This window comes from Balaenoptera borealis (genome assembly GCF_965194805.1).
Source record: "Balaenoptera borealis genome assembly, chromosome: 14".
Taxonomy (NCBI): Eukaryota; Metazoa; Chordata; class Mammalia; order Artiodactyla; family Balaenopteridae; genus Balaenoptera; species Balaenoptera borealis.
Genome location: NC_138875.1, coordinates 17,620,949 through 17,648,859, shown reverse-complemented (window position 1 = coordinate 17,648,859; position 27,911 = coordinate 17,620,949). Strand labels below are relative to the sequence as shown.

The 27,911-nt window shown below is 39.7% G+C and overlaps 1 protein-coding gene across 6 annotated transcripts in view; it reads left to right on the top strand.

Annotated features, from left to right (window-relative positions):
* The window catches only part of WDR7 (WD repeat domain 7), a 354,441-nt gene that overhangs the window by 73,215 nt on the left and 253,315 nt on the right, over positions 1-27,911 (top strand). For all 6 annotated transcript variants that reach the window (XM_082353717.1, XM_082353718.1, XM_082353719.1 and 3 more), the window contains one exon: positions 1,004-1,218. In XM_082353717.1, coding sequence (XP_082209843.1) covers positions 1,004-1,218 — 215 coding nt within the window. The remainder of the gene's footprint in view (positions 1-1,003; positions 1,219-27,911) is intronic.

Here is a 27,911-nt window from a genome sequence, read left to right as displayed (position 1 = left end):
GGCAGCTCTTTAGAGGATGATTATGAAAAGTGGGATACATACCTAGTTAACCCACCTGGGTTAACTGTGTGTGTGTGTGTGTGTGTGTGTGTGTGTATTTGTGTGTGTGTGTGTTTTAAACAGGTGAAATAATTGCATGTTTATAAGCTGATGTGAATGATCTGGTAGATAGGGAAAACTGATGAAGAGAAAGAGGAGAATTGTTGACATGGTGTCCTTGGGCAGACAAGAGAGGGATGGGGGTGTAAGCCACAGGTGTGTTAGGTAGGAGCCTGGATAGTTCATTCATAATTATTGAGTAATGTGACTGGAGATGTGGTAGTGGGAGTTTGTGGAACTTCTTTTTTAATTGCTTCTTTCTCTATGAAATAGGAAACAAAACTTTTCATCCAGATGAGGGCAGGAAATGGAATGGTGGGATTGGAAGAGAAAGAAAGTATGGAATAATGAACTAGGAGAGTAGGAAAACGAAAGGTCTATGGAAATGTGGTCACTATTAAGGGCCCACTGAGATCAGTGGTCAGGAAATTCAAGTGGATCTTTCAGCATGTTCATCATTCATGTCCATCTTCATTGTAAGGTGCAGAGTAGGTGGAGAGTTGAATTCAACTAGTGTTGAATTGATTCTACAAGATTGACATATAGTTTTAGAGAAAGGTAAAATTATAGAAATTGCTGTTTGTAATAGACTAATGGTGTGGCGTGATCAAGGAGACCATCTTGGAAGTGGAAAGAAAGTAGAAAAGCCTGGAGGAAAGTGTTGAAATCTGGCTCTGAACTTGAGTTTATTGGGAAGTTGTGGTAGGGCCTTACAGAAGAGGAAATGATTAAGGTAATGCTACATGGAAGATTATTAGAGGAAGGAAATACAAGCAAATGTTTCTGGGAGGCACTGATAAAACATATTCCTACATTAAAAAATGTCCATGTATTTTCCTTTCCTAAAAAATGACATAGAGTCTTCCAGAGTTGTGTAATGATTGTGAATATATATGTCTTCCAGGCGCACTGGACCGGTGTGTGATGGGGATCACAGCAGTAGAGATACTGAATGCTTGTGATGAAGCAGCTCCTGCTGCCGTCGACTCACTTAGTCACCCAGCAGTCAACTTAAAACAAGCTATGACACGACGCAGTCTTGCTGCTCTTAAAAACATGGCCCATCATAAGCTACAAACTCTTGCAACTAACCTCTTGGCTTCTGAGGCATCTGACAAAGTAAGTTTTGTATGTGGGCTCATGTGTCCCCATTCAACTTCATTTAATAATGCAGCTTTGGCACGTCTTAGGGAATCATTTTTGGGAGATGACACGGGTGAAAAATAAGCTTCTGATTTTTATTTAGGTTTTCCAGCACAGTTTTTAAGTATTTCATGTATTTGGCAGTCTGAAAAAGTGACTTGTTCTTACCATTCAAACTATTTTAAAATGATTCCAACAGACTTAAGTGACTTCAGTTTCTGAAATAGAGCAAACGTTTTATGTATAATCTGCCTTTCTGACTTTCTGACGGTCTTCCTGTAGAAAGGTTGAGCACGAGCTAATATCTTCAGGAGAAAAAAGTAACAATTTAGGCATAATTTGGATGTTTCTAATTGTGGCTTATCTTTTATTTTAAAAGTAGGTTCTGATTTTATTAAGGTTAGGCCATTTAAAGATTTAAGAAAATATGTGAGAGTAAGTATGGTGAGGTTGCACAAGTGCTGGCATTTTTCTGCAAGACCAAAGCTCAATCACACTTTCCTTACTGACACTTAAAATCAATGCATCAGTTACTTCTTCAGTTAACAGAAGATTTTCCTACTAAAAGAAGAACAGTCAACCCCAGTTCATTAATTGGCTACTTGTGTTTAGTTTTGTAGAGACTAGTCACTATTTTGTTTGTCGTATTTGTGTTCTGTGGTATTATTAGAACTAGTTTGTCTCTGGTAATGGATAAATTAATCCTAGCGATGATCCCAGTATTTTATCTGAATCACTACTTAAAATTCCTTCTTCCATCTTAGAATTCATTAGAATTATGAATGGGTAACCAAATACCTTTATTTTCATTCCCTCTTATTCCTGATTCCTATTTTTTAAATGATGAGACGTGGAATAAATAACAAAGAGGTTGAAAGGGTCATCTACGAACTTGAAAATTTGCCCGTGAATTAGCGAGTGCTAATGACATAGGAAATACTATAGGCAGCTCCACGGACCCATATCCTTCAGTAATTGGCAGTAATATTTGATCATTCTGTCTTTCCCCAAAATATTAATGTTTTATTGGCTTTGTTATATTGTATGTTTCGTAGATTAGAATTGTGAAATCCTTCTGTGATTTTTTTTCATGCTTTCTGTTCCATGCTCTAAAGTTTGAATAGAAATCAGGTTTAAATGCATTTGCCATGCCTATAATTTCTTTGAAGAGGTCATGTGGATGTTCCCTAGGAATTCAGTGTTCATAGCACATTGTCTGATGTTCTATATAATTTTAATATTAAGCAAACTTATAAAACAGTACATTCAAGGGCAAGCATGTGTGTTTTGTAATTCCCAAATTTATTCTTTTTCTTGTTGGTGTCCCCTAGAAGTAAAAATTTGGAAAAATAATTATATAACTAGAAAATTAAAGAAAAATAAGTGGTACAGTAACATTTATGAATGGCTTTTGTAAGTGGCCATGGTCCATTATGTGATTTTTACAATCTTGTTTGTCCCTGTTTTAATAGCACATTTTATAGTGCAATTAGTGATAAAAGCACCAGATATCAGAGACAGTACACTTATGTATTGTAAAATATATTGCTCGTGAACCTCCTCAGTCTTGTAGCAGTGGTAATTGTTGCCTGGCCTACAAGGAAAACAATTATAGAAGGGGGAAAAGGCTTAGGAAGCTGAGGCTGCAGGAGGATAATCACTTTATGAAAAATGTATGTTGGCTGGACCATTAGGGATTTCTCTAACTATTTTCTCATGTTGACTTAGAGTCTTCTTCTGAGGGGAATATTTAAAGAGCCATCCTCTGGATGGCTTTCTAACCTCAAGAGAAATGAAGCCCACCCAAAGTTAAAAAAAAAGTAACCAAAACATAACCAAGAGCCTCTCAGTGGTACAGGACTTACTCTAGGGTATTGGATCTGATTTTTTTTCATGGGTCTCTCAACAGAAAGTGAAACCTCTATGGGAATACTCTATATAAAGTATCCTGGTTTTCCCTTGTTAGAGTAGTGTTAGCAACTGGGCTATTTGGAAGTAAAAAATATTTTACATTGTTAATTAGGTTAATTATGCCAGACATATACAGCTTTACAAGCAAAGATAATTTACTGTCCTGTGATTTTTTTTTTTTTTTCTTTCACTGGAAGAGCAAGAAGGTGTTAAGTAGAATTATCCTTTATTATTGCATCGAATCTTTGGAAGGTGTGTGTACTCAAAACCCTGTGTATTCCACTTATGACATGTATCTTATATTTCTCCTTGTATTATAGTAACATATATACTTACCTAATTCTCCCTACTGAAATCCAGTCTTCTTTTTTTTTTTAATTAATTTTTATTGGAGTATAGTTGATTTACAATGTTGTGTTAGTTTCAAGTGTACAGCAAAGTGAATCATTTATACATATATACACTGTTTTTTAGATTCTTTTCCCACATAGGTCATTACAGAGTATTGAGTAGAGTTCCCTGTGCTATACAGTAGGTTCTTATTAGTTATCTATTTTATATATAGTAGTGTATATATGTCAATCCCAATCTCCCAATTTATCCCCCCCGCCCTTTCCTCCTTGGTAACTGTAAGTTTGTTTTATACATCTGCGACTCTATGAAATCCAGTCTTCTTGCAGACAGGGATTATGACTTATTTATCTCATCTCTGTGTTTTCCCCATGACATCTCATAGCAGCTGTGCAATAAATATTTGTTGAATTGGATCATGTGTAACAGAAAGTGCTGATAGCCTCTGCTTCAGCCTCTTTGCCCACCTCTTCTTCATTCCCCTCACAGTGGATTGTTTTGACTTGACAGTCAAATCTCTCCCTATTCATGACACTCTAGATGTTTATTAGGTACTTTGCCCTCTGTTCAGTTTTGCATTCTCTCCGTTTGGTTTTGGTGGGCAAGTTGGTCCCGGCGTAACTCATTCTCCTTCCTTGCCATCTCTGTATTTTCAAACATCCTGAAATTATCTCAACTTCCACCCCCTCCTTTACTCCTGTTTCTTGTGGCTCTAGGCCAGGGTTGCTCAACCCCAGCACTATTGACCTTTTGGGCTGGATAATTTTTTGCTGCGGGGGACTGTCCTTTGCATTGTAGGATGTCAGAGAAGCATTTTTCCTCTACCCACTGCATGCAAATAGCACCCCCTCTCCCCTAAGCATGACAGTCAAAAAGGTTTTTAGACATGGGGGGCAAAATTGCCTCTGGATTAAAAGCACTGCTTTGGAGAAAAAAAGTTGAGGAATGGTAAAGATCCTACATCCTATTTTTGTGTCTTTCTTTTCCCCTCCCCAGTTTTCTTCTTTAATGTCTCTCCTCTTTGAGAATGGTGAAGCCAGCCTTAGCCCTCATCCCTTCTGCCCACTGTGGCAGAAATAGTTCTTGCATTCTCTCTGGGCTCACACCTCTCTGTTCAGACCTTTCCTAAAACACTTCACTTTGTGTGTGGTATTTTTTTGTTTGTTTGCTGAGCTTCTTGAGGACAGGAGTTGAGTTTCTCCCCCTTTTATTTCCAGTGCTTAACATAGTGGAGCATAGCAAGTACCCAGGAAATGTAGTGTGAAGTTAGTTTGCAAGTGTAGATTGGAGTCATGTGGAATCAACTCGGGTGCAAAGCCGAGGACTTAACTCAATGAATAATGACACGATATTGGGTAGTCTTAAAAGGAGATATTTGTTTAAGAATGATTTTGCCATGTCTGACACTTATATGCAGACCACTTTATAAATGTTGACTTGGGAAATGAATTGTGAGGCTCCTGGGATGATATAGTGAGAGGTGTGGGAACTGGAAAGGATTAAGCAGTGGAAATGTAGACGAGGGATAACTTGTAAGCTGTTGTGTAGGTTGAATAAATAGGACTTCACAAATGAGCAAGAGAAGATTTGAGACATACAGGTTGATTTCCAAGATCCAAGCCTGGGTAAAGGGAGAATGGTGGAGATGTTAACAGAAATAAACAACTCATAGCATAGGCTTTGAAGTTGATTGTAACAGGAGACATTTGCCTCTTCTGTGTAATGTTGAGAGATGGGGTACATGTGGCGGGAGCAAACAACCTCCAAGAAAGGAATGATACGATGCTGGGGTAGAGTAGGGATGGGATTTTATTTCCTAAATGAACACTGTAATGGAGTGCCTGAATTAGACTGCAGCTGACATTTTGGGGTGCCTACTATCATTAGATTATTCCAGATATGCCGTTTTCCTTAATTCTCATTACAAATAGATGACTTAGTTATCCTCAGATTTGCAAATGATGAACCTAAAGGACATTTGGTTAGAACAGAGATTGGCAAAGTTTTTTCTGTAAAGGGTTAGATAGTAAAAAAATTAAGCTTTGTAGACCATATTGCTTCTGTCACAATGATTCAACTCTGCCATTACAGTGGCATTAAAGCAGTTATAGACACTATGTAAATGGACTGGCTCCCAATAAAACTTTATTTACGAAAACAGGCAATGGGCTGGATTTGGCCCCTGGGTCATAGTTTGCTGACCCCTGCATCGGAAGATGGCATTATTAATATCAAGGTTGTGGGTACAGTTCCCCCATGGAACGGCCTTTGCTTCAGTTTTGAAAAGCAGTTCAAAGGAGTGGTTTAGAGCCCAAGTTCTAGTCACAGGCGTATCTGTGTTCCAACTGCATCTCTGTAACTTCCTGCCTGTTGGTGACCTTGGACAAGTAACTCCAGTGGCCTAGCTTACACATATAATTGAAAACAAATCTTTGTAAAGGAAGTAAAGGTTGACAGTCGATTAGAGCAATGAAATAACATCAAGACTTGGGGAATAAAAAAGAGCGTATGGAGTTAGTAATTAGTAAAGTCATTGGTCATCATTAAGAGCTGTTTTGGTAGAATTAGTTGGGTCAGAAGTCAGGATACAGCGAGCTAGGGATGAGCATGAGGTGAAGTGGAGGCACAGTGTGTGGAAGAAGTTTGCTTTTGGAGAAATAAAAGATTAGTAGCTTCAGTGGCTGCAGGGTTAAGAGCAGAGTTTATGCTTTGGGAGCTCACTGAACACTTTTGTTGGTGGAGGGAGTGATTGGTGGGGCCATGGAAGAGGACATGGTGTTGAGAATAGAGTTGGAAAGTTCACCCTTATTAGAAATTGTTTCCTTATAATCTGTAGTGATGAAAAGAGGGAGGTGAATATAACAAATTATTTTCAGTGGAAGAAGAGAAGAGTAGGCTGGGATATCTGTTTTAAAAAAAGGAAGTGGTTATAATCCCTTGGAGGTAGAGTCATCTTCTTCTTTTCTTTTAATCCCTCATTAAACTCAGAATAAGTAGTATACTGGATTAAGAGTTAGAGAACTTGTAAGATATAAATAACTAGGAGATCATAGCTGGCATGTCATGGCATTTGAGGAATGCATAAATGGATATGTCAAGAAGAATGTCTGGGCATATCAGGTGATCTTTTTGACAAGTTTTCCCACAAAGCATTTGCCAGACACTGGTTCTTGGTGAGGAGATCTTGGTGGACGCCTTGGGCCCATGGGATTTTATTAGTAAAGCTAGAAAGCCCTTGCAGCCATGGAATTCATTTTTTAGGCCTACTGTGTGTAATTTTTTATTGGGCCCCCTTACTCTTGGGCATTGTTGTATCAATCAGAATCACCCTATTTATATTGAAAAATGATGAGGTTGAAGAAATTGAAAATTGACCAGGATGATTTATCTTTTACCTTCCATATCTCTCTCTGTCGTCTAATTAGTCAAAACCCTGAAAAAATGAATGGACTGTATTTGCAAAGGTCAGTAACTTTGTGTTCTGTGTAACTAGGCAAGAGAATGGAATTTACAAGTCAAATATAACCTGCTGAGAACATACTCTGTGTTTTTTGCTTGCAGAATTCACTCTGTTAAAAAAAAAAGTGTACTGATTGAATTGACTTTATGATTCACTGTGAAAAGGGCACTTGTATGGTACAGAGACAAGCCAAATGACATTATGTACAGGGTACCAAGCCTTGTCTGGTGAAGTGTTCTCAGCCTTAGAAAAATTCTTATGATATGCCTGACCTTTGAAGTATCATTAAACTTGCTTAACATTCTGCTCCAAAAGTTTAATGAATATTTTAAAAGAAAATATGAATATGTTAATTGTATATTTATTATATACTTTGAAGTATATATGAGTTCAGTTTTGGGTTCTTCTAAATGGTTATTAAGACAAAAATTTTATATTACACTAATTATTGTCTAATTGTTAACAAATGAAATTAAGGAGACTTAGCTAAGCTGCCCAGCCTTAAGAAAACAAAGGAGTGAATGTCTCTGTAGGAGGAGAATAAACGTTTATTAAATGCCTTTGTGACCAGTGATTCCCTTTGATGGAGGATAATAATTAGAAACTGAATCTGGATGCTGTGTACACTCATTGCTCCTGGAATGACGTTGCATCCGGGCCCTTTCAGTAGACAGAGCTAGGTAGTATTATGTATGTTTACATGAATACACACTTACACAAACGTGTACGTCTTTAAGTATCTCTCTGTCTTCCTAAATATATTACATACCTTGGGTTAACACCATTACCTCCAATTCCAACCAGACACCACAGTGTTGGCTGTAGCCTCCCCTTCTGGCTTGTTGTAACTCTCTTCTTCACCTGTGAGAAACCTCTCCCAGTATTTTCATTGTATTTATTTGCTCAGTTCCCCCTTTGTGTAAACAATTTCCCACTCACCCCAAATCTCTTTTTAGGTGTGCCCACCAAAAGCTTGCCCCCCACAAAGGAAAAGAAGTTTCATTTCTTCTTGATTCTTAACATTTTCTTTCTTTCCACCTTCTGCTTCTCTTAGGCATTATCAGTTGTATTCATTCGTTCTTGTGTTTCTTTCCATTGAGGCTTCTTTGCCAAAGTGATGTTTTGTTTTATTTTTAATTCTTTTTTTTTTTAACATCTTTATTGGAGTATAATTGCTTTACAATGGTGTGTTAGTTTCTGCTTTATAACAAAGTGAATCAGTTATACATATACATATGTCCCCATACCTCTTCCCTCTTGCATCTCCCTCCCTCCCACCCTCCCTATCCCACCCCCCTAGGTGGTCACAAAGCACCGAGCTGATCTCCGTGTGGTATGTGGCTGCTTCCCCTTAGCTATCTATTTTACGTTTGGTAGTGTATATATGTCCATGCCACTCTCTCACTTTGTCCCAGCTTACCCTTCCCCCTCCCAGTATCATCAAGTACATTCGCTAGTAGGTCTGCATCTTTATTCCCATCTTGCCCCTAGGTTCTTCATGACCAGTTTTTTTTTTTTTTTTTACATTCCATATATATGCGTTAGCATACAGTATTTGTTTTTCTCTTTCTGACTTACTTCACTCTGTATGACAGTCTCTAGGTCCATCCACCTCACTACAAATAACTCAGTTTCGTTCCTTTTTATGGCTGAGTAATATTCCATTGTATATATGTGCCACATCTTCTTTATCCATTCATCTGTCGATGGACACTTAGGTTGCTTCCATGTCCTGGCTATTGTAAATAGAGCTGCAATGAACATTTTGGTACATGACTCTTTTTGAATTATGGTTTTCTCAGGGTATATGCCCAGTAGTGGGATTGCTGGGTCATATGGTAGTTCTGTTTTTAGTATTTTAAGGAACCTCCATACTGTTCTCCATAGTGGCTGTATCAATTTACATTCCCACCAACAGTGCAAGAGGGTTCCCTTTTCTCCACACCCTCTCCAGCATTTATTGTTTGTAGACTTGTTGTTGATGGCCATTCTGAGCGGTGTGAGATGATATCTCATTGTAGTTTTTTTTTTTTTAATTTTATTTATTTATTTCTTTATTTATGGCTGTGTTGGGTCTTCGTTTCTGTGTGAGGGCTTTCTCTAGTTGCGGCAAGTGGGGGCCATTCTTCATTGCGGTGCGCGGGCCTCTCACTATCGCGGCCTCTCTTGTTGTGGAGCACAGGGGAAGTTGTCCCTGGATCACGGGAGCCTGGCAGTGGCGGGCTGCACAGGCTCCCGGGAGGGGCGGTGTGGAGAGTGACCTGTGCTCGCACACAGGCTTCTTGGTGGTGGCAGCAGCAGTCTTAGCGTCTCATGCCCGTCTCTGGGGTCCACGCTGATAGCCGCAGCTCGCGCCCCTCTCGAGCTCCTTTAAGCTGCGCTCTGAATCCCCTCTCCTCGCGCACGCCGAAACAATGGTCTCTTGCCTCTTAGGCAGGTCCAGACCTTTTCCTGGACTCCCTCCCGGCTAGCTGTGGTGCACTAACCCCCTTCAGGCTGTGTGTACGCAGCCAACCCCGGTTCTCTCCCTGGGATCCGACCTCCGAAGCCCGAGCCTCAGCTCCCAGCCCCTGCCCGCCTCGGCAGGTGAGCAGACAAGGCTCTCGGGCTGGTGAGTGCTGGTCAGCACCGATCCTCTGTGCGGGGATCTCACCACTTTGCCCTCCGCATCCCTGTGGCTGCGCTCTCCTCCGTGGCTCCGAAGCTTCCCCCCTCTGCCACCTGCAGTCTCCGCCAGTGAAGGGGCTTCTAGTGTGTGGAGACCTTTCCTCCTTCACAGCTCCTTCCCTGAGGTGCAGGTCCCGTCCCTATTCTTTTGTCTCTGTTTTTTCTTTTTTCTTTTGCCCTACCCAGGTACGTGGGGAGTTTCTTGCCTTTTGGGAGGTCTGAGGTCTTCTGCCAGCATTCAGTAGGTGTTCTGTAGGAGTTGTTCCACATGTAGATGTACTTCTGATGTATTTGTGGGGAGGAAGGTGATCTCCATGTCTTACTCTTCTGCCATCTTGAAGCTCCTCCCCTTTAATTCTTTCTTGAGTTCAGTCATTTCATTTCCGATTTTTCTAATTCTCATTTGTATTGTTCTTTCATGTTGAGTATCATTTTAAAAATGTTCTGTAGCTTGTTTTGAAATAGTACATTCGTTTCGATCTGCTGCTTCAACATGTCTGTTTTTTTTTCTGGTTCTTATTCTCTCTCTCTCTTTTTTTAATAGAGGGCCGATTTTTATTTAAGATCTGGCATGCAGGGTCTTAGTTCCCCAACCAGGGATCGAACCCATGCCCCATGCAGTAGAAGTGCAGAGCTGTAACCACTGGACCTCTAGGGAATCCCCGTTCTTATTCTCATTTTACTTGCAATAATTTTGACCTCAATACTTTTTGTTTCTCACTTTGTGAAATGATTTTTTCTGGATTTTTTGAATGATTAATTCAGATAGATTTTCTAACTTCACAGAACTCCTTCTGTTGTTTCATGTGGTTCAATAATATGGTGACTTGCTTTCTGATAGTTCCTGGCACTGTTCCTCTCCTTCCTTTTTTATTTATTTATTTTTGGTTTTTTAAATTACCTGTCAATTTTGACTACATTCTTAGCAGTTTTTCCTTATGGCGGGATCCTTTCCTAGAAGGGAGCGTGGATACATCAGTGTTGTAAGGGCCCTGGGAATCTGATGTGCCAGCCCCCTCAGATCTCACAACTGCAGGCCCTTGTGTTCACTTGCTGTTGAGGTAGGTAAGCTCCTCCCGGGTTCAGCTGCTGTTTTCAGGTTTATTTTTTGGTTAAGTATCTGTTGGCTCTTTTAGAGTTTTCCTGTCAGAGCTGTCAAATACATTCCTGCTTCTCCTTCCTTCTTACTACAGGGATGCCTGATACCAGGTGGATTTTGTAGCTGTTGGTGGGTTTTCCCATCCACTTGAATTTTGGGATTTGTGGGTATACTTCATCACTTAATTTTGTTGAAAATGTTCTCAGTGGGTTTCGGTTATGCTGCCTAGTTGCTCTGTCTCTTTTTATGAGGGGGTTTGGGAAAATCCAGTAACTATGCTGGCGTCGCTGCTCTGATCTTCCGTTTGGGTCTCTATAGTCTTGATGTTAAATGTAGAATTCGGTGAAATGAATTAGTTAAGGAGAAATATTAAACATTCGTTTAAAAATCTTACTTGTGTATTATTTGCCCTAGATGAAGCATGTTTGTAAATATCTATCGTTTTTCTGGATTACACTGGTAAGATACCAGTGTGGTTTTGAATTGAAAGGAAACGTACTTTATTTATGCGAGAAGATCCTTAACCTCCTGGCAGGTGACAGTTGCCCTGAGTCCATCAGCCTGGATTGAACTTCTCCTCCTGTGCTGCCACAATCTCATCACATGGTGGTTAGTGAGACTGACTTTTAAACTCTACAGTGAGCAGTCAGTGACTTTGTTTTGCCATTACTTCCCTCTCTGTTGTTTGTCATTTGGAACTTTAAAAGTTCTAGAATGAAAATTTTAGAATTTAACATGAAGCTTTGGTAAAGAGATTCCTTAAGGAATGAGCTTAAGAAAATTTTTTTGGAACCACAAATGTAAAATTAAAAGATTTAAAGTAACTAAGGAGGCACAGGTATATAGGGCAGGTAATGGGGTTAATTTCTGGACATACATTATTGCATTAGTTGCTATTACCACAGACACAAGCGAACACAAGGCAGTCCATGAAGTCCTGTTGGCCTGCCTCTCTGCTCCCTCCCTCTTTTCCTCTCTTTCTCCATCTTTTCCTCCCTTCCACAGGCTATTCATTATATTAAATTCATCATTCATCTTCACCTCTGTAAAAATGGTTCACATTCCTCTAATGTATTTATGTCCTAATTCTGTTATTCCTTCTTCATATTTGCCTCACTTTCATAGTACTCTCACACGCACAGAAAAGTACAGTGTATGTAGGTTGTAAGTGCATGTGCTTGGTGTGTGCATGTGTGTGCGCATGTGTGCACTCAACAGTCACGGATATTTCATAGAGTTTGGGATGAATGCTTTGAAGATTTCCAACTCAGGTTGATTTTCTACCAACTTTTTCTCCAGTTTGGGGGAAATGAGTTTTAGGTTACTATGAATATAATACGACTTATTCCATTAAGGAATGAAACTAAACTCTCAAAACTAACTACATATTTAGTTCATATTTACTAAATTTTTTGGTGACTACAGGGTTTTTATTAGGCTCTCTTTCCTTTTTAAGGATTCTTGAATTAGAAACAAATGGATTTATGGTGATCATTGTATAGCACCATCAAATAATGACACATACAAGGGAACTTGCCTTCCTGAAACTTAACAAGCCCCGTGGCTCTAGTGCCTTATTGGCCCTGTGCTTTGCACACAATAGGTGTTCAACGGATTTATAAATGGAATTCATAATTCATATTAAATATAATTCATCATATTATTCTGAACCAAGAAAAAGCCATCTTGTTCTGTGATGGTTTTAAATTCGGAACAGTTTTGTTTTTCCTTGGAATGTGAGAAACAGCAAAGGAGAAATTTCCTTCACCATTGTTTCCCCATCATTTCACTATCTCACATAATAAATCCAATGGCAGACTGCTGAGAGAATAGGAACACTAGCTAGATCAAACCCTATGACCTCGGCAGCCAGATCTTTCTAGCCCTTGTGTGTGGTACTTTATATCTAACTCTTATTTGGGAACCTAAAGGTATTTTGAAGTAATCTGATAGAAGTGTAAAGATTTGTGACTAAAAATTAATATGTTAGTACTTCCGGTAAGAAATAATTTCTTCTAATATGCTTGAAAAATCTGCTCTTTATTGGACCATATAAAAGATTTTCAAACTTCCTGACTTTTATAACCTCTGTTAGAAAATAATTGAATCAGTCTAGTTCAGTAAACTTTTATTGACTCTTAGGTGCTGTGTTAGGCCCTTGAGAGTCCAGATGGATAAGACATGATATTTACCCTCAGGAAATATCAACAGATAAATACAATGCAGTGAAGTAAGTGAGATGGCTGAGGAAATGCAGAAAGTATTGCAGAAACCTGGCCTAGCTTCAGGTGATCAGGACTGGCTTCTTGGAGGAGGGGACATTGAAGAATGAGTGCAATATAGTCCGGTGGCGGGTGGAGCTGGCTTGCAGTGTGTTCTGGGAGTAGCGGATGGCAGATGCAGGGAGGGAGGTGGGGAGTGCCATGTGTGCTCTGTAGCGCTGGAGGATCAGCTGAGGAGAGGCAGGCGGAGGTGGGAGGTGAGGCTGGTCCATGCGTACCATGTGATGGCACTAAAGCGTTATCTCAGTGGCTTTCAAACTTAAAAAATTAGCATTAGCATTCTTCCCTCAAAAAGAATTTTACCTGAAAGCCAGTATGTATAACAGATATGAGGAAATGTAGAGGAGAGTTTAAATTGAAGAACTGTTTGTGAGCCATATTTGGCAGGACCTAATGATCCATTAGGTAGAGGTGGTAAGGGAGGTTGGCTCATTGACTCACAGGCTTTCTGATTGGATGACTGACTAGAAATGGCTCTATCCAGTGTGAGATTGAATGTAGGGACAGGTTTTGTGTGGGTGACGATGAGTTGCTTTGCATACAATGGAGGGGGGACTTGAGGGAGGCGTGTGGTGATGGGTATACAAATTGAGGAATCTCCAGCATACACCTGGCATTTAAAACCGTGGAAGCAGATGAGATCCTTCAGAGATAGCAAATGGGCTGAGATAGACTCTGGGGATACCACCTGAAGGGGAGGGAGAGGAAACGATGCGGAGAGGAAGTGGTGTGAGGAGAACCAGGAGGATGTGCTGACTTGCAAACAGGGAATCGGGTGTTTCAAGAAGGGTGGAGCGATCAATTGTGTCAAACGCAAAAGCTGAGTGTTAGAAGGATTGAAACGTGTGTGTCAGTGAGGTCATTAGTATCCTTTTTCAGACCTGTCTCCCCACGATGTGGGGGGCAGCAGCTTGATTGTGGTGGGTTAAGGAGTGAATGGGAGGTGTGGAAATAGAAGGAGCCAGTGCGGAATACTTTTGAAAAGTTGGTATGATAAGGGAAGTAGAAGGAGAATAGCCAGAGGGAAATCCAGTCTTGAAGACAGGTTAGAGTGTCTGTGGATTAAGGGTAAAGAGCCAGTGGAGAGCGGCAGGTTCACGATCAGGGTGGGGAGGAGACAGCTGATGAAGCTGGGTTCCACAGGGGATGAGAGGGTGGCAGAGGGAAGGGCACTTGGCTTTGACGTGGAGAAGGAAAACTTCATTTTCTCAAGCTGAGGTTTAAGGAAAGAAGCCATCTCCATAACATAAAAGTGCAAGTACTGATGTAGACGCTGCAGAAGGTTCTCCAGATCATTTACAAAGGCGGCTACACTAAACAGCGGATTTCCAACAGATGAAACAGCCTTCTTTTGGAAGAAGATGTCATCTAGGACTTTCATAGCTGGAGAGGAGAACTTAGTACCTTGGCTTCAAAGTGCCAAAGGAGGACTTCCCTGGTGGCGCCGTGGTTAAGAATCTGCCTGCCAATGCAGGGAACACGGGTTCGAGCCCTGGTCTGGGAAGATCCCACACGCCGCGGAGCAACTAAGCCCGTGCGCCACAACTACTGAGCCCACGTGCCACAACTGCTGAAGCCCATGTGCCTAGAACCCATGCTCCACAACAAGAGAAGCCACCACAATGAGAAGCCCACACACCGCAAGGAAGAGTAGCCCCCGCTCGCCACAACTCGAGAAAGCCTGCGTGCAGCAACGAAGACCCAACACAGCCAAAAATAAACAAACAAACAAACAAATAAGTAAATAAATAAAAGTGATTACAGGCATGTGTTTAAAAAAAAACAAAGTGCCAAAGGACAGGCTGATTCTCTTGATAGGGGCTAGTACAGCTGGTGACTTGAAGCTGAAGCCAATGCTCATATACCATTCTGAAAACCCTAGTGCCCTTAAGAAATAGGCTAAATCTACTCTGCCTGTGCTCTGTAAATGGAACAACAAAGCACATCTGTTTACATCACGGTTTCCTGAATATTTTAAGCCTGCCATTAAGACATGTTGCTCAGAAAAAAATGATTCCTTTCAAAATATGACTGCTCGTTGACAGTGCACCTGGTGGTTACCTAAGAGCTCTGATGGAGGTGTACAATGAGATTCATGTTGTTTTCATGCCTGCTAACACAGCATCCATTCTGGAGCCCACGGATCAAGGGGTAATTTCGACTTTTAAGTCTTATTATTTAAGAAATACATTTTGTGAGGATATAGCCGTCACGGATGGTGATTCCTCTGATGGATCTGGGCAGAGTAAATTGAAAAGGATTCACCATTCTAGATGCCATAGGACATTTGTGATTCATGGGAAGAGGTCGGAATATCAGCATTAATAGGAATTCGGAAGAAGTTAATTCCAACTCTCATGGATGACTTTGAGAGGTTCAAGACTTCAGTGGAGGAAGTAACTATAGATGTGGTGGAAATAGCAAGAGAACTAGAATTAGAAGTGTAGCCTGAAGATATGACTGAATTGCTGCAACCTCATGATAGAACTTGAACAGATGAGGAAAGAGTGGTTTCTTCCTAGGAAATCTGCTGGTGAAGATGCTTTGAAGATTGTTGAAATGACAACAAACGATTTCAACTAGGACATACACTTAGTTGATAAAGCAGCAGCAGGGTTTGAGAGGATTGACTCCAATTTTGAAAGAAGTTCTGTGGGTAAAATACTATTAAACAGCATAGCCTGCTACAGAGGAATCGTTAATGGAAGGGAGAGTCAATCGACGCAGCACACTGCACTGTTGTCTTATTTTAAGAGATTGCCCCAGCTGCCCCAGCCTTCAGCATCCATCACCTTGATAAAGTCAGCAGCCACCGATGTTGAGGAGACCCTCCACCAGCAAAAAGATTTCGACTTCCTGAGGGCTCAGATGATGGTTAACAGTTGTTTAGCAATAAAGTATTTTTAATTAAGGTAGGTACATTTTTTAGACATGCTATTGCACAGTTAATAGACTACAGAATAGTGTAAACATAAGTTGTATATGCACTGGGAAACCAAGAAATTCATGTGACTCACTTTATTGTGATCTTATTTGCTTTATTGTGGTGGTCTGGAACCGAACCCACAGTATCTCTGAGGTGTGCCTGTATATTCAGAGATCTTTCCGTTGTCTTCCACACATCTCTCTCTTCTTAGTTTGTGTAAAGATACCTGTTTTTCTTAATCACAGTCACACCTCAATAACAATCACCTAGCAGCAATTAGCCTTGGTGAAACTTACATTTTCTCAGGGGAGTGGATGGGTATAAAGGAAGAGGTAGAAAAAACAGACAAAAGGAGGGGATTCATCATCATAAATCAGGATTTTAGTTTTTTACAGTCTAATGTAAATTGGTTCCCAGTCTTTTTCACCTGTGTTTCAGTAAATGTAGTATATACAGTTGACCCTTGAACAACACGGGTTTGAACTGTGCGGGTCCACTTATATGTGGATTTCTTTTCAGTCGTAAGCACCACAGTACAACACAATCCAGCGTTGGTTGTATTTGTGGACATGGAGGAACCGCGGATATTGGAGGGCAGACTATAAATTACACACAGATTTTTGACTGCATGGATGGGTCGATGCACGTAACCTCCGAGTTTTTCAAGGGTCAACTGTACTTACTATTTGTTGTGTCTGGAGTGGCCTTGTTCCATGCCCCCTGCCCTCTGAGCCTGTCACCTAGCTAACTCCCACTCATCTCAGGAGCCTCAGTTCTATGACCATTATCTCCGCAAAGGTTCTGAACTTTTTCAGGTGATGCTAAGTTTAGCAGAGTCAGTTGAATCTTCTCAGATTCTCTGGCACTTGGCTTATGTTTCCATCCTGGTACTTATTTTCTTGTACCAATATATGGAAGCAAGGAGATATACTTGTTTACATGGCTATTTCTCTGTATCAGGGTTTCTTGACTTGAGCACTACTGACATTTTGTGCTGGATAATTCTTTGTTCTGGGGGCTGCCCTGTGCATTGTAACTTGTTTCTCAGCATCCCTGGCCTCTACGCACTGGCCATTAACACCCTCTCCTAATTGTGACTAACAATGATGTCTGCAGACGTGGCCAAATGTCCTTTGGGGCTGGGGGGAAAACATCACCCCCGGCTGAGATCCACTGCTTTATATCAGACTAGGAGCTCCTCCAGGGACCATCTGATATCCCTCCCTGTACCTCTAGTGCCCAGCACAGAGCGTTCACTGAATTACTGTGAACGAACCAGTATTTGAAGGTTGATTAACGTCGGGTGGACTCACTTTTTCCCTCACCCCCACCCCTCCATCTCCAGAGTCTCTACAGAACGAACACTGAGAACCTCTTGATATCTAGAGTCAAACGTCAGGCAGATACAGGAGGACCTGGGCTTCCTCCCATAACCTAACCATTGATGAGCTATGAGACCTGTGTGACTGACTGACCTCTGAGCTTCCATTTGTTTTTAACTTTAAGGTGGGGAAGGGGTGTAATAAGGTTGTAATGAAGTTAAATGAGCAACATGTTTGAAAACATTTATCTCAATAGGTATTCAGCACACACTTGTTTAATACTCCTGATAGATTGATTGGTTGCATTCATTCAGCACATATTGAGCGCGTACGATAAGCCGGGCCACGCGTGAGAACAGTTGGAGAGCGCATTAATCACACCCACACCCAACAGACTGTGGCACTGAGGAGTTCCTGCTCTGACGTGGGGGACAAGCGTGCGGTTCGTTGTGGTGAGCGCTCGACTAGACTGTATGAGCTGAGTGCGACAGAGACTTAGGACGACGAGCTGACTGACCTGCAGAGCTGTTGGGAAGGCTCTTCTGAAGAGCCATTTGTGTAGAGGCTTGACATCAGGAAGAAAAGTGGACAAGAACATCCCAGGCAAAGACAACACCACGTGCAGATGTGGGTGGGGATGGTGTATGGGCATAGTGAGATAGTGCAACGTGTGCCGAGGCCAGCAGTGGTGGGAGAAGAGGGTTAGAAACAAGCTAGGATCTGCTTGAGTGTGAATATTTCTTAGTCCCAGGGAACTAAGATCCCACAAGCTGCACAGTGTGGCCAAAAAAAAAAAAAAAGAAAGAAATATAAAACGTGTTTATATTTAACACTTATAATTAACTTTTGAGTAATTTACATTTCATTTATGTCATATGAAATAAATTACAGTACAGTATCAAACCTTAAAACCTCTCAATAGCTAAACTACCTCTCTTTGGTTTATGCTTATTAATGTACTTGTTAATGAAAACACATGAAAGGAAGTGAAATAACGTCAAATCTAATGAGTATATTGTAACTCATACCTAATCTTAAAATCCTGTTCTATCCAAAATCAAATATTTAGAATAAGTATATTGTCTAATTCCAACTTAAAAATGGATTCTCTGAGAGAGCTCATCTCGCTGTGTTTTCCTAACCGTTAGTATTCAGTAACAGCGATACGGCAGCAGAGGGCACCAAATATCCATTTCAGTCTTAGACATTTTCTTGATAGTTACACTTTTTGTGTTTCCCTTTCCACTCTCCCCCGCCTCTTTCTCTTCCTTATTCCCTCCCTTCCTTCCTTTTTCCTAATACTTAAAATCATTAACATTAAAACCATCCTTTTTTTTTATAGCAGATGGTGGGATTTTTCCCCTTAGCTAATTTTAGAATGTTTTAGAAGTACATTAAGACATCAGCGTGTTTTTATTTGTTGAAACTTATGCATTTAACATTATGCATCAGAATTTCAGAAGTTCTTTTAAAGATTCTTATTCAATAAAAATCCTATCCATAATCAAGAGTAAAATTATTTTTCTTACCACTATATTTGTAGGTAATAAACTAGTTCTTTACACTGTACTTAGGAAATTAAAAATTATTTAGAACATGCATTATAAATGATATCTACCTAATTATTTTATAAAATATTATTTAATATTTTTCAATACATATTTTTTCTTGTATTCTATTTTAGAACTCAGTATTGATATTTATAGAAGCATGTGTGTGTGTGTGTGTGTGTGTGTGTGTGTGTGTGTGTTAGATATGTAATACTTCCTAGTCTTATTATTAGTATCCTTGATCTCTGGTTTCAAAGCAGATTCAGATTTTTTAAAAATCATCCACTTTTCTTCTTTACACTTTAGCATCAAAATCAGCCGATATTTAATGCTCACTTCATAAATCAACTTTAGGTAGAAATCTGAACCGTTTGATATAATTATAGGTTGGTCTCAAGGCTCTTTCAGGAAAAATAATAAATTATTTTACCAGGTAATCTTAAAAATTGTCCCCAAAATTATGGTATTAAAAAACAATTCAGAAATAAGTAAGCTTTTAAATTGGGACCATTGAAGTAAATGGCACAAGAGTAAAATTATTGCCTATATTTTAAATATCTCTTAGTCATTGGATAAGATGAAATAAGGCTAAAATATTATTGTAACACTGGTTTTAGGGGACAAAGCTATCAGGTGTTTCAGCAGACATGACTTAACCTAGCATATATTCAAATATGTAATAACAATAAATGCTATAGCAAAGATATGTCAGCATTTTCTCCTCTGCAGATTGTATGATATCGCTTTGTTTTGTTTGTTATTGTTGCTGGAGGCTTCTGCCTATGCTGTCCATGTGTGTGCGTGTGCTGAAAAATATCCGTGCTTGAATAAAAATTAGTCTCATGATCATAGTTCTGTCACTTTGCTTGGGTTTTCACTTGAGATGCAATTTTACCTGCTACTCTTTATGTGATTGTCACAGGTTCACTTTCAGTGATGAGCAAGCAATCCAATAATTTTTTCTTCTTTTTGCATTTCTGTAATATTTTAAGTCAGGTTCCTTATTTAGTATTTGAAATGGCTAAATCTGTCTTTTCTTCTACACAGAAAACATAAAGTTAGAATAGGCTTAGTACTTGAAATGAAAATGTCAAATATATCTGTCTTATTAGCTTCTAAAGTGTGTGTATATGTGTTTTACATTTACCATTGAGTTTTACTAGCAAATTTGAGACCATTTCATTTGTATATACCTTATGATTTAGCCTTTCTGCTGGCCTTTTTCAAGTAAGTTTTTAAGCTATTGCCTTAAGTACAGAGGCTTTATTTTCTCCCAAGCATATTGCATAAAAAGGATACTTCACAAATATTTGTTGAATTGAATTTAATCTTTCTCCACGATAATGCAAAAATGAGTTTGTGAGCACACATTTCAGATGTTCTTTAATAAAGGTGGCAGAGCAAATATACTAACATTCCTGTTAAAGAATTTCCAGGATCAGATGGCCTGTCCTTGTAGTTGTTAGGAACATAAGATGATTCGAATGAGTTAGTTTGCTCTAGATGTGTATATCTTATGATTAAGCCAAGAGGCCCTTGGAGTTTGGTAGATGTTTTTGTTCATTTTCCATTAGCTAATCTTAGTGTAACGTACTAGATACCACACATATTGGTGATCAACTCTGTCATCTTCATGCATGTAGTTAAAATGTTACCTTCACAACTTTGCTGGATATCTATATTTTGTGGTAATGAGACTTTATTATTGTGAAGTCATTAAAATCCATTGTCAGGCATTACAGGTCATATGCAGGAGTTGGTGATGTTAGAAATTATAGTTGACCTACAGGACATGGGGATGAGACATTTTCTCTCCTTTCCTTCAGTCTCCCTCTGGTCTCTTCTCATCTGCTTTCATTGTTGTTTTCCTTCTTTCTTTCTTTTTCCCCTCTCTTCTTCTGACTGTGGATTGCTATTAGATACAGTTTTTGCCACAATCAGTAGGACCAAGAGGTTGATAAGAGGAGTTGCACACAGTCACACCCAGATACCATGGTACCAGACACTAGATAACCTTTCAATTGTCTGAGCACACAGGCTGTCTGCTGGCACACCTCCCAGAAAGAGGCAGACACCTGGGGTGATCCCGGGGTGCTGAAAGGGGCACTCATGTGGTTGACGTCAGAGGAGGGAGCTTAAAAGCCAACCTTGTGTCCTCACTCTGGCCTTTTTTTCTTCAAGCTACTCTTGCTGCTTCAATAATTTCCTTATCAAACATGTCTAATTTTTTTACTCTTTGGTAGTAACGGTTTCTTTTTCTCCTAAAAAAATTTTGTAGATTTTTACTGGAAAGACAGTATTTACTAAAGGACTGTGTTTACCTAATGTTGTTGTTATTATTCCCTCAGACCTAGTGTCATGTCTGTCTACCTAATATTTTACCCTTTGCTGTGACATAATGCCTAGCATAGTACCTGGGTCATAGCAACAGATTAGTATGTGGCAGCTATCATTGTTAGTAATAATTTTTATATTAATAGTATATTAGATATAATGTATTTATTATAAATATATAATTTAATGTATCATTCAGTCCAGTTAGTGTCGGCAGGTACAAAGCATTAAGCATAGTCTTTTTTGGTTTTTCTTTTAATAAATCTTTATTGGAGTCCAGTTGCTTCACAATACAATGCTAGTTTCTGTTGTACAACGAAGTGAATCAGGCATATGCATACATATGTCCCCATATCCCCTCCCTCTTGAGCCTACCTCCCATCCTCCCTATCCCACCCCTCTAGGTCATCACAAAGCACCGACCTGATCTCCCTGTGCTATGCGGCTGCTTCCCACTAGCTATCTATTTTACATTTGGTAGTGTATATACGTTGATGCTACTCTCACTTTGCCCCAGCTTCCCCCCCTCCCACGCCGTGTCCTCAAGTCCATTCTCTATGCCTACATCTTCATTTCTGCCCTGCAACTAGGTTCGTCAGTACCTTTTTTTTTGTTTTTTCTTTTAGATTCCATATATATGCGTTAGCATACGGTATTTGTTTTTCTCTTTCTGACTTACTTCACTCTGTATGACAGACTCTAGGTCCATCCACCTCACTACAAATAACTCAATTTCGTTTCTTTTTATGGCTGAGTAATATTCCATTGTATACATGTGCCACGTCTTCTTTATCCATTCATCTGTCGATGGACGTTTAGGTTGGTTCCATGTCCTGGCTATTGTAAATAGTGCTGCAGTGAACATTGTGGTGCATGTCTCTTTTTGAATTATGGTTTTCTCGGGGTATATGCCCAGTAGTAGGATTGCTGGGTCACATGGTAGTTCTATTTTTAGTTTTTTAAGGAACCTCCATACTGTTTTCCATAGTGGTTGTATCAATTTATATTCCCACCAACAGTGCAGGAGGGTTCCCTTTTCATCACACCCTTTCCAGCATTTATTGTTTCTAGCTTTTTTGATAATGGCTATTCTGACCTGCGTGAGGTGATACCTCATTGTAGTTTTGATTTGCATTTCTCTAATAATTAGTGATGTTGAGCATCTTTTTATGTGCCTCTTGGCCATCTGTATGCCTTCCTTGTGAAATGTCTATTTAGGTCTTCTGGCATTTTTTAACTGGATTGTTTGTTTTTTTGATATTGAGCTCCATGAGCTGTTTGTATATTTTTGAGATTAATCCTTTGTCTGTTGTTTCATTTGCAAATGTTTTCTCCCATTCGGAGGGTTGTCTCTTTGTCTTGTTAGTGGTTTCTTTTGCTGTGCAAAAGCTTTTAAGTTTAATTAAGTTCCATTTTTTAATATTTGGTTTTATTTCCATTACTCTAGCAGGTGGGTCAAAAAAGATCTTGCTGTGGTTTATGTCAAAGAGTGTTTTTCCTGTGTTTTCCTCTAAGAGTTTTATAGTGTCTGGTCTTACATTTAAGTCTTTAATCCATTTGGAGTTTATTTTTGTGTATGGTGTTAGGTAATCTTCTAATTTCATTCTTTTACGTGTGGCTGTCCAGTTTTCCCAGCACCACTTATTGAAGAGGCTGTCTTTTCTCCATTGTATGTTCTTGCCTCCTTTGTCATAAATTAGGTGCCCATATGTGCGTGGGTTTATCTCTGGACATTCTATCCTCTACCATTGATCTGTATTTCTGTTTTTGTGCCAGTATCATACTGTCTTGATTACTGTAGCTTTGTAGTATAGTTTGAAGTCAGGAAGCCTGATTCTTCCAGCTCCGTTTTTCTTTCTCAAGATTGCTTTGGCTATTCGGGGTCTTTTGTGTTTCCATACAAATTGTAAAATTTTTTGTTCTGTGAAGAATGCTATTGGTAGTTTGATGGGGGTTGCATTGACTCTGTAGATTGCTTTGGGTAGTATAGTCATTTTCACAATATTGATTCTTCCAATCCCAAAACATTGTATATTTCTACATCTGTTTATGTCATTTTTGATTTCTTTCATCAGTGTTTTATAGTTTTCTGAGTACAAGTCTTTTGCCTCCTTAGGTAGGTTTATTCCTAGGTATTTTATTCTTTTTGTTGTGATGGTAAATGGGATTGTTTCCTTAATTTCTCTTTCTGATCTTTCATTGTTAGTGTATAGGAATGCCAGAGATTTCTGTGCATTAATTTTGTATCCTGCAACGTTACCAAATTCATTGATTAGTTCTAGTAGTTTTCTGGTAGCATCTTTAGGACTTTATATGTATAGTATCATGTCATCTGCAAACAGTGACAGTTTTACTTCTTCTTTTCCAATTTGTATTCCTTTTATTTCTTTTTCTTCTCTGATTGCCATGGCTAGGACTTCCAAAACTATGTTGTATAAGAGTGGCGAGAGTGGACATCCTTGTCTTGTTCCTGATCTTAGTGGAAATGCTTTCAGTTTTTCACCATTTAGTATGATGTTTGCTGTGGGTTTGTCATATATGGCCTTTATTATGTTGAGGTAGGTTCCCTCTATGCCCATTTTCTGGAGAGTTTTTATAAATGGGTGTTGAATTTTGTCAGAAGCTTTTTCTGCATCTATTGAGATGATCATATGGTTTTTATTCCTTAATTTGTTAATGTGATATATCACATTGATTGATTTATGTATACTGAAGAATCCTGGCATCCCTGGGATAAATCCCACTTGATCATGGTGTATGATCCTTTTAATGTGCTGTTTGATTCTGTTTGCTAGTATTTTGTTCAGGATTTTTGCATCTATGTTCATCAGTGACATTGGTCTATAATTTTCTTTTTTTGTGATATCTTTTTCTAGTTTTGGTATCAGGGTGATGGTGACTTCGTAGAATGAATTTGGGAGTGTTTCTCCCTCTGCAATTTTTTTGGAAGAGTTTGAGAAGGGTCGGTGTTAGCTCTTCTCTGTGTTTGATAGAATTCCCCTGTGAAGCCATCTGGTCCTGGACTTCTGTTTGTTGGAAGATTGTTAATTATGGTTTCAATTTCATTACTTGTGATAGGTCTGTTTATATTTTCTAATTCTTCCTGGTTTAGTCTTGGAAAAATTGAACCTGTCCAAGAATTTGTCCATTTCTTCGTGGTTGTCCATTTTATTGGCATATAGTTGTTTGTAGTAGTCTCTTATAAACCTTCGTATTTCTTCAGTGTCAGTGGTGATTTTCTCCTTTTTCATTTCTAATTTTATTGATTTGCGTCCTCTCCCTTTTTTTCTTGATGAGTCTGGCTAAGCGTTTATCAATTTTGCTTATATTCTCAAAGAACCAGTTTTTAGTTTTATTGATCTTTGCTATTGTTTTCTTCATTTCTATTTCATTTATTTCTGCTCTGATCTTTATGATTTCTTTCCTTCTACTGACTTTGGGTTTTCTTTGTTCTTCTTTCTCAAGTTGTTTTAAGTGTAGGGTTAGATTGTTTATTTGAGATTTTTCTTGTTTCTCGAGGTGAGATTGAATTGCTATAAACTTCCCTCTTAGAACTGTTTTTGCTGTGTCCCATAGGTTTTGGGTCATCGTGTTTTTGTTGTCATTTGTTTCTATGTATTTTTAAATTTCTTCTTTGATTTCTTCAGTGATCTCTTGGTTATTTAGTAGCTCACTGTTTAGACTCCATGTATTTGTGTTTTTTACAGTTTTTTTCCTGTAAGTGATTTCCAATCTGATAGCATTGTGGTCAGAAAAGACGTTTGGTATGATTTCAGTTTTCCTAAATTTTCCAAGGCTTGATTTGTGACCCAAGATGTGATCTATCCTGGAGAATGTTCCATGTGCACTTGAGAAGAAAGTGTATTCTGCCACTTTTGGGTGGAATGTTCTATAAATATCAATTAAATCTATCTGGTCTATTGTGTCATGTAAAGCTTGTGTTTCCTTATATATTTTCTGTTTGGATGGTCTGTCCATTGTTGTAAGTGGGGTGTTAAAGTCCCCTTCTATTATTGTGTTACTGTCGATTTCTCCTTTCATGGTTGTTAGCATTTGCCTTATGTATTGAGGTGCTCCTGTGTTGGGTGCATAAACATTTATAATTGTTATATCTTCTCCTTGGATTGATCCTTTGAACACTATGTAGTGTCCCTCCTTATCTCTTGTAACAGTCTTTATTTTAAAGTCTGTTTTATCTGATATGAATATTGCTACTCCTGCTTTCTTTTGATTTCCATTTGCATGGAATATCTTGTTCCAACCCTTCACTTTCAGTCTGTATGTGTCCCTAGGTCTGAAGTGGGTCTCTTGTAGACAGCACATATATGGGTCTTGTTTTTGTATCCATTGAGCCAGTCTTTGTCTTTTGGTTGGAGTATTTAATCCATTTACATTCAAGGTTATTATTGATATGTATGTTCCTATTACCATTTTCTTAATTGTTTTGGGTTTGTTTTTGTGAGTCTTTTTCTTCTCTTGTGTTTCCCGCCTAGAGAAATTTCTTTAGCATTTGTTGTAAAGCTGGTTTGATGGTGCTGAATTCTCTTAGCTTTTGCTTGTCTGGAAAGGTTTTGATTTTTCCACTGAATCTGAATGAGATCCTTGCTGGGTAGAGTAATCTTGGTTGTAGGTTTTTCTCTTTCATCACTTTAACTATACCCTGCCACTCCCTTCTGGTCTGCAGAGTTTCTGCTGAAAAATAAGCTGATAACCTTATGGGAATTCCTTTGTATGTTACGTTTTGTTTTTCCCTTGCTGCTTTTAATATTTTTGCTTTGAATTTAATTTTTGTTAGTTTGATTAATATGTGTCTTGGTGTGTTTTTCCTAGGGTATATCCTGTATAGGACTCTCTGTGCTTCCTGGACTTGGGTGACTATTTCCTTTCCCATATTAGGGAAGTTTTCCACTATAATCTCTTCAAATATTTTCTCAGACCCTTTCTTTTTCTCTTCTTCTTCTGGGACCCCTATAATTCAAATGTTGGTGCGTTTACTGTTGTCCCAGAAGTCTCTGAGATTGTCTTCAATTCTTTTCATTCTTTTTTATTTATTCTGCTCCTTGGCAGTTATTTCCACCATTTTGTCTTCCAGCTCACTTGTTCATTCTTCTGCCTCAGTTATTCTGTTATTGATTCCTTCTAGTGTAGTTTTCATTTCAGTTATTGTGTTGTTCATCTCTGTTTGTTTGTTCTTTAGTTCTTCTAGATCTTTGTTAAACATTTCTTGTATTTTTTCAGTCCCTGCCTCCACTCCATTTCTGAGATTCTGGATCATCTTTACTGTCATTACTCTGAATTCTTTTTCAGGTAGATTACCTATTTCCTCTTCATTTATTTGGTCTTGTAGGTTTTTACCTTGCTCCTTCATCTGTGATGTATTTTTTGCCATCTCATTGTTTTTTAATTTTTTTTACTGAGTGGGATTGTGTTCCTGTCTTACTTGTTCTTTGGCCTGAGGCTTCCAACCCTGGAGTTTGTAGGCTGTTGGGTAGAGCTGGGTCTTGGTGCTGAGATGACGACCTCTGTGAGACCTCACTCTAATGAATATTCCCTGGGGTCTGAGGTTCTCTGTTAGTTCAGTGGTTTGGACTTGGAGCTCCCACTGCAGGAGCTTTCACCTGACCCTCAGCTCATGTGGGGGTCAAGATCCCACAAGCCGTGTGGGGTGCCAAAAAAAGAAAAAAAGAGCAATAACAAAGTAAAAGATAAAATTAGACTACGAAACTAACAGATATGTTAGAAACAATATAAAAGTAAAAATATAGATGAATCAACAGCTGGAAGGTACATTGGTACCGCAATAGTAAAAAAGGAGGGAAAAGAGAAAAAAAAAAAGGGAGGAAACACCTTGGCTGTGGAGGGCAGGGCATAAGCAAGGGTGAGGTTTGGGCGGTGGGTGGGCCCTATGCTCAGGACCCCCAGGGCTGGAAAAGGCCCTGGGGGCTGTGGGGGGGTGCGGCTTAGGCTCAAGGAACAGAAGGGGCCCAGGCTTGCCCCCCACACCTGGTCTCAAGGGTTGAGGGGACCTCACCTGGGAGCCCAGCAGGCTTCCTGGGCTGGAGTGGGCAGGGCAAACGCCCTCCTCTCCTCTGCCACTCCTCCTGGAGGGCCCCTCCCCCTGCCTCTTCTGATCTCCCTTGCCTGCCTCCTGTGCCCCGAAGGACCCACGTGGTCTGGGTGGGGCCTTGGAGGGCAGGGGACTAGCCTGGGAGCTCAGCAGGCTCCCTGTGCCTAGGTGGGTGGGGCAAACAGCCTCCGCTCCTCTCCCACTCCTCCTGAGGGCCCCTCCCGCCTGCCTCTCCTGATTTCCCCAGCCTCAGGGGCGCCAATCCTGTATGGTCTCTCCTTCTCATCCCCACTCAGTCCCCCACGTTCTACCAGTTCACTTGGGGGTTCCTCCCATCTCCTTGGGTGTCAGAGTCCCCCACCAGCGGCCAGCAAGCGCCCTAGTTGTGGGGAGACGCTAACTCCGTGTCTTCCCACACCGCCATCTTCTAAGCATAGTGTTTGACCTTACACATTTAGTGTTTGAAAAAGGAAATACGAAGCATGGTGGTGTGAGAAATAAAACAGTAGCGTATGCGTCCTTCAACCCATCCCATCTTCTACATTTTCAGTACTATTGCATACTTTTGTCTTCCCTCATCTGGATGGCTTCTGTTTCCTCCAGGTTTATATTCATGATCCTGGTCTTGCTTCTTTTCAGCCAACATTGCTGGTGGATAAATAGTTATAAAATTAAATTTAATCATGTTACTCCCCTTCTT